Genomic DNA, 15,901 nt, shown 5'->3' with positions numbered 1-15,901 from the left:
GTAATCAACTGCTAACCTGAAGCTATGTGGACTCCAACCGACTTCTACCTCAAAACCAGCAGAAGCCCCATATGTTTCTTGTCTAGCACACAGTAAACACAATGGCAGTCTAGCAAATAGGCTATTTCAGCACCTGGTTATGTCCGAAACTCTCCTTGGTGCTTTGGAAACAGAGTAATGTTAATGAAACATGTTCAATTATAACATAGTTATTTCCAAACTTGTTTGATGCTTAGCATTTGAGGAAAATGATATGCTTACTCACCATAAGGGATATATGCCAAGCCTACTGACAATGAAGACAATGGCAAATGTAAGGAACAGAAGGTCACTCAGTTTTTGACACTTGCAATAGTTTGCCATTTTGGCAGCCTGTAAAAGAAAGAAATATCTGTTTACTTCTGTGAGGACAACTGAGTTCTTTTGTATTGTGTATAAGCTGTAAGAAGAAGAAATCAAATTTTTATGAAATCTCTAACGTTTTCATTGGGCCACCTCACAGTGACCTCGTAACTCCTCTCCACCAGGCAGGTGGAAAATGTCTTCTCAGAAAAAAACCCAGACTGCGTAAAACCAGAGTACATCTCTCATTTCGTCCTTTCCTATTCAATTTCCTTTTTGAAATCCTACAATTTCAGATTCAGAAAACTCTTCTAAACCTTTTATTGAACCCCACTGTGTTTATGCTGTCCTTGTCCCCAACTTCTTTACCTGTCTCTCACCTTTCCAGTATGCTCTACTTGCGTTTTCAGCATCCATCCATCTTCCACCTGCCCCATGCTCTCTGACCTTCTAGTGTTGCTATATACAAACTTTGTCTCAAATCCTCTATTGTGCCCCATATCCTATGTTCTCCTACAGCATCTCTTCTTCCTTTCTGACCTATACAGAGCAGCTTCTACCTCTAAGATTATATCCCTCCCCTTCAAAACTTTTTCCAAGGCTCTCTTCCCCTCTCTTTCCAACTTTTGCTTTCCAACTTGTTGCTCTGCACCTATTTTTACATGCTTCTCTCATTTGTCTTCATGCAGCCTTCCGACTCCTCCTCAGTAAAAGAGTCTACTAATTACTCTTCACTCAAACCACTCATTAAAACACTGATCTTCCCTGAAGTTTCTTTGCCCTCTTCTCCCTGAAGAAAACAGCATGTACAAGCAAGCTTGTTTTAAGATGTCTATGCTGCTTCCACCGTGTTCATGTGTGTAAGCAGTTACTTATAAACATCTGCTTCAAGGCAGGGACAGTCCTTCTTTATGCTTTCTGTCAAATATATCCAGAGAGTCACTGCACAATGAAGTACATGAAGAGCCTGATTTAGTGTCCACTTAAGTCACTAGGAACCCTTTCAAAACCCCCTCTGAGGGGGCCTGTATCCAGCTCCCATATTGAGAAGATGCTTACTTGTGCAGACTTTCCAGAGGGCTAAGAGGGAGCAAAATTACCACAACTATGCATATAGAATACTATTCTGAATGTAGAATTCAAACCAGAGAATTGTCTAAAATGGTGAGAGACACTCTTGCATTCTGTCTGACTTTTTGGTACAAACACACTGAACCTGAAAGTGCTCAATGCTCATGTCAGACAATCTGGATGCCAAAACCAACCTGCACTTTTGGATGTTACATAACTTCTGCAATGTTTCCACTCAAAATCTGAACATAAAGGATATCCTCACTAACAGAAAACAAGTTAGGAAGCTCACAAAATATGACGAAAGCCACCAGTGCTGCAAAGAAAACAGCCCTTCTGAATCAGCCCTGTATTCTATAGTGGACACAAACGAGTTTCCTAGCAGTTTGTACTCACAGTCTGGTTTAAGGAAAAGAGAACACTTTGGTGCCAACATGCAAAGCAGAAGAGTTACTGACACCTTGATTTGCAGATGACTGAAAGTTCAGATAGGAATTTTGGATGTATTTCCATGGTGGCACTCTAAAAAAGCTGGTTTCATAGTATGTGGAGCTGTTATTGCTATAGCAACTTGTAGTAGTATCATGCCATTTCTCAAAAACAGTACAGCTGTTGGGTCATCAGTTCTCAAATAATATATCTACAAATGATATTGATAAGGAAGGACTACAAAAAAAGGGAAAGGGTATGTTGTTGGATGGAATTGGGCCACCTAAGACAACACAACACAATTTTCAATGCTTAAAAACCATGACTACAACTGAATAACACAGCTCTTCCAGATAGTCTTGCTAGTCTATTTAAATCCATTTATATTACAGCGTGGCTATTTGCCTTGGTCTGAAGTGTCCATTCCCTGCTTTTTTAGAAAAGTGTGTTAGGAGATAGCTGTAACCTGAACAGAAAGGATTCAGGTTGAACTGTCAGCTATGTGAGGCTCATACACCAGAAGCATACCAAACTGGCAACTACTCACACCCATACACTGGCATCAAAACTGTCACAGTGTTCATTAATTGAAGCTGAAAAGTCTCAAGGTCCCCAAATGGGTGGGATTTTAAGTGCTTCAGCAGGTTGGGTTACAGTGTTTCCAACTCACAAGCTGTACTGCAGTGCAATGATACCCAAGACCCCTCAAAACAACTTAGCTGGGATTCTGAAAGTTGCCTCTCAGTAGCCTACATTTCAGCTTAAGCTAATGTAATGGCTTCCTAGGCAAGCAAATGACTCTACGTTTGGTCTGTCCTGCCGTGGCTAGGCTGCTTTGAGTATCCAACATAGCTGTTCTCTTAGGTCTGAGTGAAAGTTATGTATTCCTGAAAATCCTGCTATAACTCTTCTGTACCTGCAGATGCCTTAAGACCTATGGAAAAAACTTGACCTCCAGTATTCCTACCAATATATACTACGTTCTGCAAAAATAATAGGAAAAATGTTGCATTCCAGCTTTCCACTGGACATGTTTCATTATGAAACGGTAGGTGGAAAGAGTCTAGTGGCCTCTGGAAATAGCTTTTCATTTTTACAAATATATAATATGTAAAACATGTCAGGTGCACAACTGATCCATCATGGCAAGATAGTTTACCAGCTTCTTTGGCAGTCTGATAATTTTCTTTCTCTGTACTGACTTTCCCCTCAGTAATGCCAGCAGTGTGTAGGAGTCCATCTTCTCTCACACGGCACCAGGGCTATGCCCAATTGCCCTAGCAGGAGAAAGTTTGTTGCCTGAGTCGTAATGGCCCTCCTAGTAAATGCTTCTCAGGAGTTGCGATTCCTTTCTTACACTTTAGACTGGCTTTAGTATTTCCAGTCAGAACAGACTGAATGAATTGATTAGAAAGACCACTAAAGTATGTGTCTCATGGGGAAGTGTATTTGCTGAATGTTTGCAAATCACATGACAATATCAGCAATTTCTCTTTGTCTTAGCCAGTGAATGAACAGAGGAATCCAGAAAAAATACGTATCTCATTGTGTTCAAGGTAAGGTTTTAGCTAGCCTATTGCAGCTGCTCTCCAGTGGTTTTATAGTTCCACAGGCACTGGTCTGATCTGGAATGAACACTGTCAAGTACATCTGTCTGGTGGCGAGAAAAAAGGAATGAAGAAAGTTTGGGTGAACCCACAGCTAGCAGAATGGATCTACACACATTGCTAAAACAGAAAAATAAACTTGTAAAGATGTAATTATTTCTATCAGGAGAAATCCAGATTCTCTGTTGCTTTCTATCTCAGGCAGTCATGTGCCTTCTAGATTAAAAAAAGATTAAAAAATAAAAACAGATTTACAGCGCTATCGAATCAGAATGGATTTTGGTTCTGCAACAGGTGACTCACACAGTGAGACTATATTCTTGCATTAACAGGATCCCTGCAACTACTCTTTAGTAAAAGATAATTTCAGACAAAATAGTTATTAACTTTGGTTTGATCCTGGTGGAGAGTTCACAGACAGCCCAATCCCAGCATCACCCACAGCGGTCTGAGAACTGATGCACATACAAGATGACAACATCTCTAAATTGCCGCTACGGAAGTTACAGACCATCCTGACTTAAAAGAATTTCAATCATCCTTCTTCTCCAAAGCCAACTGTTTAATACCGGCATCTGGATGCGGAGGCACAGGAACCTGGAAAATCCTGGGGACCAGAGGTCAGCTCACTGCCTGTGCACAGAACAGCCACTAAGTAATCCAGCACCCTCTGCCCAGCAAAGCACAGCAGAATCAAACTATGACACCTTGATTCTTTCGGAGATAGGGTTCTTGCCCTGCACATCACTTCAGAGGGGTCAAGAACCAGGAGCTTCCACCTCACACAGTCATCACCTTCCAGATTTTGCAACTTCGAGCCTTTGACTTTACCATGTTATATTTAAAACCTGTGTGTAACCTTCCCTGGCATGCAATGCATTACCAGTTTCTGCTCTGTACAAGCAACTTACCAAGGATAAAACAGCCTAAAGTCACAACCATGCACTGCTACAAGTGTAATATATTTCAGCAAGGAAATACACTATATTAATCACTATTACCATCTTGAACTGGCCTCTTTGCTTAAGAAATACTTGTTTTGAATAACAAATAGATTCCACCTATTGACATGCTAGCTCTCAGAATAGTGAATACCATGTACAGACACTGATATACGTATTATCTCACCTCTAGGACAACATCAGCCGCATCATGGAGACATAAGGTCAAGGTTCCAACTCGTGTCAAATTGGTTACATATGAGAAGGTTATCAGGGTGACTGTTACAATGTGATGGGTAAACATGATGCCAAAATCCTAGAGCAGCAAGAAGCAGCGGGGAAAAAAAAAAAAAAAGAACCAAACAGTGAGATTCAATACTCTTATACAAAAATGGATGGATGTTTTTAAAACCCAGCATTAAGGTTATGTTACATAAAGATCCTGCTACATAAGTGCATTAAATACCCTGCTATATTATTTCACTTAGACCGAATAAAATGATAGTTGTACGTTAACAAAATGCAAAAAGATTATTGAAAGCTAGGCAATATCTACATTTCTCAGTTCATAGTAATTTGAGCTAATGAAGTAAACATTTGCGGCTGAAGTTACTTTGAAAAGGCGTATGTACATACAAATAAAATTACACCATATTTCTGATACACCAAGCAACATATAATATGCAAAATAACACACCATTCACAAGACTTCAAATAGCTACAAAGGAACAGGAAACACATTTCCACCGCATTAGGAGTTATCGACAGTCACCTGCCAAGCACAACTGAGAGCTTTCACAGAGCTGAGAATCCCAGTTCCAGTTTCTTATTTGTTTGTTTTTAATGAAGCTGATTTGTCTTCACAGTGTAAACAGGGTCAGAAAAGTCTTCAAATGAGCCGGTGCAGCTCCTCCTACTCAGATCTGATCTCCTGCCTCCCAAATGATGCAGGTTAGCTGGTCTCCAGATCAGTAACTCTGAGTTATTTGGCCAGCAAGTAACTGTTAGTATTGAAAAATACCAGGAGCGGTGAAGATCCTGTAACATCACATTCCTAGATATGTGCCAAGGGGCAGGCAAAGCAGAGAGAATGACCCATCTGCCTGGCCTAGACTCCCAGACTGATTACTGAGAAAATAGGACCCACAGAGGTGAGACTCTTCTCTGCAAGGCACCAAGTCAGTCAAAAAGAAATCTTGCTGGAGTTTGCTGAACTACCCGCACAGCTTTGAGAAAGTGATATCAAAACCCCGAAGAAAAGATCACAGGCATGATTTGACTGGGGAGTTTCTCCATGCACCGGGTACAAAGTTACTACCACAGCTCTCAGTGGATCTAGCGGCTCTCATGCAGGGCTGTCTGAAGGGAGAGATCCAGGCAGTTAGAAGCAGCGGCTCCTCTGGGCAGCCTGCTCGCCAAGCATCTTGGGAGCTGGTATTTGGCTTTCTGGCAGCTTTCATGGGCCAGTCCTGCTGAGCTGTGGTAGTCTTCAGCTAAGCTGCCCACAGTAGAGAAACCGAAACTGAGACCCTGCAGTCTTTAGAGAGGCAGCAACTGGTTTGCAAAGGGACTGAACGTACACGTGTCGGGCAGGAGCGCCCTATGGAAAGTGCTGGTGAGCTCCCAGTAACACAGCGTCAACTCCAGAAAAGCAGCAGCTACAGCTGCCGACTGCTCTGTCTCTCCAATACTGGGAAGAGTAACTGCCCAGTGTCACCGTACCTCTCTTCAGGAATGCAGCACGCATGTAGCAAGCACCACTGCTTTCAAAGACGTGCAGTGCCACTGCCTCTCAGTACCAGCACTTGGCTTCACTACAATGTACACCTGGACTCCGTGGAAAAACCTGCAGCTTGAGCAGTCTCACTAACTGAATAGAGACAGGACCTCCTCCCAGCCTATCGCTTTATATTTAATGCTATCAGGTGCTACAAGGTTCTATTTCCTTCGCATACTCATCAATGGGCATTGCCGGTATCTCCACCACAAAGCTGAAGGGGAGCAGGGGGGAAGGGAAAAAAAGACTAAAAGCAGAGAACCATATCCTAGTCTGGTATACACCCAACATTTCACAGCCAGGTTATTTGGTCCTCAGCAGTGTGGAGCACAATCAAATACATTCATCAGCAGTCATCTCAAGCCATTGCTTTAAATCCGTTTTCTTAAAGCAGACTGAACAAAAAGAGCATTAAGGCTGTTTCCCTTTCTAAGAGTCTTAAGGGAAAGCAGGGGTATGGCATCTTAGTCATTTCAGTAACTACAAACCCACACATGGGGACCATTTCACCATACCGTAATCAAAACAGCAAAGCACCTACCTTATTCCCTGAGATCAGAAGTAAGCTACTAGCATTGCCATATGGCTGTACTACAGCCTAGCTCTCTACCTCCTTCAGCTGCAAATGCTATGGCACTGTTCTTCATTTTCCTTCTAATTGCAATTACGTTAGCTCATAGGAAGTCCAAATAGGGGAAGAAGCCAAGTAGAAAATTCTCATCTGTTTTTATAGCTGACACATTCATGTTCTACAATTACAAGATTTCTAGTCCCTCTTGGAATTTTGATTATTCCTAAGCAGCCCTAATGCTCTTGGGCAGTAGTCTTCTGCACTTCTGCATGAGTGTACTCATGGAAATGCTGTCCAGGGAACTCCTTCTCTGATAATGTTTCTTAAAAGAGACAGTTATCGGACTCTGCCAGCTCTGAAATGGAGATGCTGGACTGACATACTGAAAATGGTTAGAAAAAAGTAGCAGTGATATAAATAAGCCTACTTTTCTTATTCTGGTCCTTTCTTTCCTGTTTATGACATTTCTTTACGTCAGTAATTAACACTATGCTTTGAAGATGCTACCTGTTGGATTTTAATTAGACATAAGGGTAATGAACACATAGAAACTAATGGTACAAGTCCCCATAATGTCAAGTGGTACTTGTGTTCCCAGCTTACTCAAGCACTTTCACCCATACACAGCAGAAGAGCAGCTGTACAGGAATAGGCTTTTTCTTTTTTTTAAATATATTTCAAACTGTATGTATATTTGTGCAAGACGCATTTATTTACAGCAGATTTGTAGCCTCCAGTTGTAACTGCTGAAAGATATCATGTGCCTGTGTCATGAAAATATGTGGCTAAGAATAGGAGAAAGAACCTACTTGTGACACCATCAGTGGGAAGAACGCAGGGCAGACAATGGAGAAACCCCATGGGTCTCAACTTGCAGACAAGCCCCCTGGAATCGAGGCTTCTGCTATGCATGTTTGTTTAACATGAGACACTCACTGACTAAACTGCCAAGTGGCTATGGAGCATTAGTGCCACTGAAGGGCAAAACATCATCTTTATTAGTCACTCCAGCTTCTGGAAATGGGCTTCAACAAGGAAGGGGAGTATCACCAGCTAAAGGTTTCAACCATTACAATTCTAGTAAAGGTCTGCAAAATGTACACAATCTAAATTCCTCTCCTCTGAAACAAAAGAAATCAGGTCTATGACTTTTTTTACTGAGTTTGAAGAAGAGATCTAGGATCCAGATTCAGTGAAATATAGCATAAATTTTCTAGAATCAAAATGGAATATGCAAGAAAATTAGCGGCTACAGATTATTTTATTTTGGGAATGAGTGAACTGTCATTTTTTTTTTAAAAAGTAAATTTGGCTCTAGGAAATGCCAAATGCTTGGAACAAAAAGGTGTGAATACACAGAAAGGTCTCCTAGATCTTCTACAAACCTGTTAAAACACTGGCTAAGTAGAAATTTTATACATTCCCTTAAATACACCGGTCAAATGTTTTTCTATCAAACAATACTTCAGGTATCCAGAAAGCATGTAAATAAGCCTCACTGCTTTTAAAACTCATCAGGGGCTTGTGAGAGTAACAAAGTTCCCCGATCTAATTTTTTTCTCTGTGTTTTTCAAAAGAGGAGTATGGGAAGCTGGACAGAGATGATAAAAACCCAAATCATATTAGGCTGCAGTCTTTGAAAGTGGAAACCCTTAAGGGTGGAACATCATTACAGCAACATAGTAGATATTTATGAAGCAAGCAACATGCCATTATAAAACCGTAAAAGTTAATCTACTCAGTTCACTGCCTTAATGCAATAGTAGGTATGTGCAACAGCCTAAATAGTTTGCTCACACCTCTTCAGTCAGGCAAAGATAATCTGGGGGAATTTAGAACACCTAAATAAAGATAAACAGGTATTTGAAAGTCAGCAAACCAATTGAAAGTCATTTTAAAGTAATGAATTCGCTATCAGAGAAGAATAAAATGGAGATGGAAAACAGCAAGTACATTTCTCTTGAGCTACAGTGAGTAAAAGACCAGTGCTGGAGTTAGGCCAGTGCCGAGTGCTGGTGCTTTCAGGGAAGACCTACCGCACCTGACCTTGAGAGAAACCCAGCTACATAAAAGCGGTTGGCTGAATTCCTGCAGTGCACGAGGCTGCCAGGGCACTTTTTATCATCCCAGACTACAACACAGCCACTGCTGAATTTAAAGTATCTAAAATAATAACCAAGACTTAGATAAAAGTATTCCTTCTCACTGTAACATGAAAACATCAACAGGTTTCTCAGGCTCAGAACTGTTAATCTGCTCTGTACAAGCTGCCATGAAGTACTACAACAGCGTCTGATATTAGCTGGCAAATTTCCTGCTTCTTCCAGTTAAACAGAGCCTTATTTCTTATAGGCACTGTTTCACACATTGCATATTGGGTACATCAAGAGGTTTCCACATTTTTTAAACTAAACCTGCTCTTTAAAAGAGAACTATTATGGTGCTGCAAAAGCTGGTGTCTCTGTCAAGCTTTTAGTACTTGTTCTCAACTACTGTAAGCTCCCAGTGCTAACATTTTTCAATTTGCACCCGCCCCTGGCCGCAGAACAGTTTTACTGTGTGACACCAGCGCATGGCTGCATTTCTCCAGTCTGATCTTCCTAGTTACCAATTTTGCTTACATTACTAAAAGAACTGCCTCCACAGTCCAAACTGGTCAGTGATCTAATAGGTTATTTATAAATATGGCATCTCCACTGTCTCCTGCAAGGTGCTTATAATTAAAGGCTTTTGACTTGCTACCATTGCACTGCAGATATTGTGCTCCTGCTCTCTGCTGGACGCTGAATGTTCTCAGACACGGCAGACGCCTGGGACACTGCTTTGATCTGGTGCTCTGGGTTTAAGCACTGCAAATCTGCAGCAGGGGTGCTACTTAGCTGTTAGCGATCCACTTCCCCACCTCCATCTCCCTTTCTATTTCCACAGTAGGCTGCTGCAAAGTCTTCCTGGTAACAAGTACAAGTCATTTATATATAACTGAGAAACAGACTTGCAAAAGATTGTTTACTTGCACCTGTACTATGGACAGGATCAGGCTTTAGCTCTGTGCTCAGCTCACCAATGGGAATAAAATTTCCAAGTCATGAGGGAAAAAGCTATACCATTTGCTCATGAGATGTATTAAATGAGAAAGGTGTTACTGACACTCCCAATGGTCCTTTTCAGAAGTGTACTTCAGTGCTGAACCTAGATGCTGTTCAGGTAGCCTCCAATTACTTTTCACATGAGTAAAGCAACTAGTCAGGAATCAATTAAATATTCTTTAAAGATGTATTGTACTGCAAAATTGCAGTACTGTTGCAACTGCAATGCTGTTACATTTTCCTCTCCCTCAAGAGGTACACAAAGAAAATAAAATGTAACTAATGGCACAGTGCAGAGGGCTGAATATGAATGTAGGGGGACTGATTAGACACAATATATTTCTGCATCAATAACCTGAACAATTCTGTAACATTGCTGCGGAGGTTTGGTTTTGGTTGATATATTGACAAATGGCTATTCAGTATTGCTGGCATCTGCAGCTTATGTATATTAGTCAATGTTACTCTTGATTTAAATTCATCTCCACTATCATACAGCTCTATTAAGCACTGTTTTTCTGCATCTCTGTTTTTTGAAACAGTGAAGTTGTACTCATTTCAAACTCACGATTAACAGAATGTTTAGCATCTACAGACAATGCAAGCAAGGGATTTACATGTATTAATCCTAAATTGGTTGTTTTGTTTACAGTTTACCCTCCAATATGGATTTAAAATTTGTGGATGTTTTCTTGAGATTTCTACTTCTGAAAAAATCAGGAAATTCAAATAGAGGGATGTTTTTCTATATACGTGGCTCTGACGCAAGACTTGCAGGACCACACTGTGGTTCCAAACAGCAGATACATTTATTCAGGAAATACTGGATCCTTCATTTACTCTCAGAGTTATGCTCCTGCTAAAATTCTAGTAAGCGGGGATTGTTCCATTAGCATAGCCTACAATCATTTAATTAAATGACAGTAGAAGGAGGCACATAAAAATATTATAAAATCCTTCCAAACGTTTTGAACAAATAATTTTGCAACATTAAAAAACCCTGCAAGAATAGCTCAATGGACTGTTATTAGAATGACTGTTGTGCTGCCTGTTCTGCTGTGGACTAGCACTTTCCTGGGAGGAGAGAACTTGGATGAAGGAATATGGAGCAGGTTGCTACTGATATTGGAAAAATGTTTTTATCTGGCCAGAGTTTTATTTTCTTGATTAATAGCCCCTTAATAGCAATGCTCACCTACTTGAAATTTCATAACCATAAAGATTAAATGTTATATCACTTTTAAATATTAAAGGTATCCCCATTTTTACCATCCCTTTGTAGAATAAATTGAAAGCCCTCATAGATCTTACCAAAGCGATACTGTGAATTTATGAGGCAGTCTTGCTCCATCATTGATATTTCATCATTTAACTCTTAGAAGAAACAGTACACCTATTAGCTACTACGTGTTCAATTCCAATCAAGTGACTGTCTGAGAGCAGAAGGTTCTTTGGGCTGATGCTATTTCCCCTTGAATATTTGATTACTCCAGGCTCTTCTTCCCATGTGCAGAAAAAACCCACATCATAGTAACAAGAAACAGAGTTAGACAAGCACTTCAACACCAGTTTCTCAGTGACGGATATCTGCAAGAGGCGGTGACTGGAAAGAACTGTATTTCCAGGTCACTGCACAGGTAATACAGGTATTCCTCAAGTCAAGAAAGATATGTGCTTAAAGCTTTCAATGTTTTTAGTCTCATTGTTCTTACCTTTCTTTTGATGTCAATGAATTGAGAAAACATTAAGGACCAGTAGAATGACAATTCAACTATGTAGTAATAATGAAGGTCAGGCATCAGTGGCTGAAAGATGGAGATGAGAAAAGGTTAATAGAGTCTAACTGACATTACAGGCAGCTGAGGTCTATAGGAGACATGTTTAATCACAGTGGGATTATTGAATTATACATAAGCATCCTATGTAAGAAAAATGTTGACTGTTGTCTCTTTCAAACTTTGATGGCTCCAGAAAAATAAAGCTCCTCAACCTACCCTCCTCTTATGTTTTAATCTTGACAGTATTGTAATATTATAATACTAAAAAATTATGATGTTGTCTGTTCGGAATCTAGAACAAACTAAATTCTGAGTACTCCTAAGTCTGTTTTGGAAGATTACTTGAAACATCTTGCTGTACATCAGTCATGTGCACTTAAAGCACAGCAAAAGAAACAATGCTAGAGCAGATTAGAGAAAAGTAGTGCTAGCATACAATCTCATCTGCTTATGATGAGAACGTTGTGAGCTTTACACAGGGCTCTTTCTAATATAAAAGCCTACTTTTAAAGAATTTAACCATTTTCTGGGAACATGTTAACATTTGGAAAGAAGAAAATAAATTTATCTAGGCATCTTGTTTGATATACTACATGGTTACACAGATGATTAAAAGTAAAAGAAATAAAAATAACAAGACACAGGAACTTATGCACAACCAAAACCAACTTCAAAGAAGGTAACCGGTAGCACACATAGGCTGTTTAGCCCCCAGCCTAAGAGAGCCAGTTCTAGGAGCTACTCTTAATTTCCATGCGATTGTGCCTCCCTACTAGTCACATCTTCCATCGCAGTGATAGAAAGTGGCACTGGCACAGGAGAAGCTCCTGAGGGCATCTCCTGAGGGATTAGATGAGCTGTCTCTAGAGCAGTTTGCACTGGCACAACCATGCACCCAAGCAGGGCATGAGCTGTTTCCATTGGCAAGAGGCATTTCAGTTGCCTCTTTTATTCCCATTCCCTTTTGCAGACCAGTTCTTTGCAGCTGAAAAACAGTCCTTAGGTGCCCACTGAATGCTCTATGTGGGTTATTTAAATATAGACATATGCTTATGCTTTATGAAAAACACATGCACTCAAAATCAATCTTTTAAAGCCATTTCTTGGGCCAATATAATCCTCTTCTGATTCAGTGAGACTGCCAGTAAGCTTTTAATTAGGTGTAATTAAAAAAAGGGAAGAGAACATGAGCTAGCAATGAACCGTGACTATTCTACTCATTATTGCAAGAGAACTCACTGGGGAAAATTTCTAGTAAAACAATTAAGATTGTCAGCTGCTTTATTAACAATAGCATTAGTATTTGTAAGCCCATATATAATGATAATGAAGGGGGATTCTAAAGATACAATGGTTTCCCTCCATGGAAGGATCAATAGTGTGTGTTTAACTCAGTTTACATGTTAGGTTTCAGTTCTCCATAGACTTAACTTCAGTAGGACTATTCTGTGCTTATGGGTAGAGTGGTCACTCAAATGATCCATTTGACTATATCTACAGTAAGCCCAGCTGGATTTCTGCAATGCTGTGTTGAATAACTTACAAAGGATTTGTAGTAAACAAGGTATTAGAAATTTTATCTAATTAAGAAAAAAAAACCCACCAAATTGAAAACCCAGTACTTAATCCTGATTAGCACCCAGTAGACATTTTTATCTCCAAGACAATGATTTTGATAATGACTTTTATTTGATGATTTACTTTCTGTTGGACCCTCTCCACTAGTAGCATGATTTTAGATACAGTAAGTTTAGTTGCCACCCTCTAAAAGTCGTAAGTAACTTTCTGAATGACCTCATTCTTCTGATAAGTCTGGTAAATGTATGTTCTTTAACCAGTAAGATTCATGGTCTTACGTCATAAGTAAATCTCTTCTTGCATGTAGTAACACAAAAATAGTAGAAAACAGGACTGAAAGGCAACCGTGACTGCAGCCATATAAATTCTGACAAACAATTGTTCGTAAAATCTCTGAGGGATGAAGATTCAACACTTCCCCTATTCAATTTCTTCTGCTGCTTCCCTAACGTTATTCAGTTCACCCTCCAGTCCTTGGGTGGAATTTAAGTCATTATTTCTTCTGAGGCTAAATGACCAAATTCCTTCAACCTTTCTCAGATCAAGATTTCTGGTCATTCTTGCTGAGCTATCTCCACAGAACTATTTCCAACAGGTACACAACCTGCAAGAACAGTAGCACCCAAACCTAAACACGGTTCTCCTGTTCAGCCTGTCTAGGGCTGTTCACTATCACAGGGAATACACGCGTCTTTCAGACAATACTCTTCTTCATACTTTCCAGTCTGGCAATGAGGGTTTTTTTCCCCTCCGTGCCCTTCAGGAAAACAAAGAAGGCCAAAAAAAAAAAAAAAAAAAAAAGGCAATATGCCCTAGACAGGTTAGACTCCTTAAATTGCAAACTCTTTGCTGTAGCTTTTGGAATTCAATGTCAATTATATTTGGCTAGCACCTAGCACACTCTTTGATCACACCAACTGCCAGGGATTAAGTCTCACCCTGTATGCAGTATAACAACTATGAGAACTATACTGGCTTTCCCAATCCACTGAATCTGAGGCTTTGCTAAAACTTTCAGTATCCTCAGAACTTCGTAAAAAATGACCATTCTACCACCATTGCAGATGTCTGCTTTCACAGTTAGTTTTCCAGATCTGTTTTCAGATCCTGTGCTTCATTTCAAAACAGGTGTGACAGCTATATTCGTTTTTTCCATCTTGAACTCAAGCAAGATGGGGAGCATCTAACAATGTTCTGAAATGCTGAGTAGCCCATTCACACTAACATATTAACACAAAGCTCCACCATAATAAAAACAGAGCTCTGAAGAGGTGTCATGTTTGTTTTTAGGCAGCACTGTAACTTTTACCTGATATGGATACCCATTCCAGCACTGTCTGGTGTTCCAGAGCCAGGGTGTCTGAGAGAGAAAGAAAAAAAAAAAAGAAAAAAGGTCTGTACACACCATTTTGGGCAATGTAAGTGTATATGGTTAATACAAGTGAAAACTACAGGAACAGCTTAAAATTTGCAATTTTTGATACAGGCTATGAAAACTGAATACAACAAGGAGATTCCTCAAAGTTTCACAGTATGAATTAGAGCAACCTGCCTGTTCATAGAGATTTTTGGTTGGTGCACCATGATCTTATACGAATAGCTTTTGCAGGAATGGCTTGTGCTCAGGTGGTCAGATCTCTCATTACCTTCTCAATAGCACAGGAAATCTTGGCCCTAGGTTGTTCAAATATTTTAAAGAACGTCCCTTGCACGTGCTGTTACATATAACCATCCTTCCATACAGAATCCATCCTTCAACCCAGCCACATCAGCTCAAGATAGCAAATCATACCGTTTACTTTCCTGGATGAAGACATGACTGTCTAGAGATGATGGATCTTGCTATCACACAGAAAATACACTGATATCTTAGGGCAACATGAAAGGTGCCAGAGTACATTTATTGTAGCATGCATTTACAGACTCTTGCATTGCAAAAAGCTGGGCAAACTAAAAGACTTGGGGACATGCACCTCTGTTATGCTTCTTGTTTCTTTGCTGCTTGCACAAGATTTATGTGATTATTTCTCTTTCAATGCCACAAGAGAGCCTTTTAATTTTTTTCTTGTAAGAAGGTTGTTTCTTCTAGAGTTATTTAGTTTTTACCTCCTTTTCTGTGCAACTAAATGGACTTGAACTAGAAAATACCACATGGGCAAGCTCTTCTACACAATATATTCAACCATTAAGTATTTCTACACTGGGTAATAAGAACATGACCAAATCATAGAATCATAGAATCGTTTAGGTTGCAAAAGACCTTTAAGATCATCAAGTCCAACCGTTAACCTAGCACTGCCAAGTCCACCACTAAACCATGTCCCTGAGCACCACATCTACACGTCTTTTAAATACCTCCAGGGATGGGGACCCAACCACTTCCCGGGGCAGCCTGTTCCAATGCTTGACAACCCTTTCAGTGAAGAAATTTTTCCTCATGTCCAATCTAAACCTCCCCTGGCACAACTTGAGGCCATTTCCTCTCGTCCTGTCCCTAGTTACTTGGGAGAAGAGACCGACCCCCACCTCGCTACAGCCTCCTTTCAGGTAGTTGTAGAGCACGATGAGGTCTCCCCTGAGCCTCCTTTTCTCCAGGCTAAACAACCCCAGTTCCCTCAACCGCTCCTCATAAGACTTGTGCTCTAGATCCTTCGCCAGCTTCGTTGCCCTTCTTTGGACACACGCTCCAGCACCTCAATGTCCTTCTTGTAGTGAGGGGCC

The 15,901-nt window shown here is 40.3% G+C and overlaps 1 protein-coding gene across 1 annotated transcript in view; it reads right to left on the bottom strand.

Annotated features, from left to right (window-relative positions):
- Positions 1-15,901, bottom strand: part of CERS6 (ceramide synthase 6) — a 95,183-nt gene that overhangs the window by 20,704 nt on the left and 58,578 nt on the right. Inside the window, exons 6-9 of the mRNA XM_009325449.1 lie at positions 14,490-14,540; positions 11,537-11,629; positions 4,578-4,706; positions 266-372 (exon numbers count right to left, since the gene is read on the bottom strand). Coding sequence (XP_009323724.1) covers positions 266-372; positions 4,578-4,706; positions 11,537-11,629; positions 14,490-14,540 — 380 coding nt within the window. The remainder of the gene's footprint in view (positions 1-265; positions 373-4,577; positions 4,707-11,536; positions 11,630-14,489; positions 14,541-15,901) is intronic.

Source organism: Pygoscelis adeliae, unplaced genomic scaffold (genome assembly GCF_000699105.1).
Source record: "Pygoscelis adeliae isolate BGI_AS28 unplaced genomic scaffold, ASM69910v1 Scaffold106, whole genome shotgun sequence".
NCBI lineage: Eukaryota > Metazoa > Chordata > Aves > Sphenisciformes > Spheniscidae > Pygoscelis > Pygoscelis adeliae.
The sequence above is the reverse complement of the archived record's forward strand: the minus strand, read 5'-3'. Positions and strand labels throughout refer to the sequence as shown.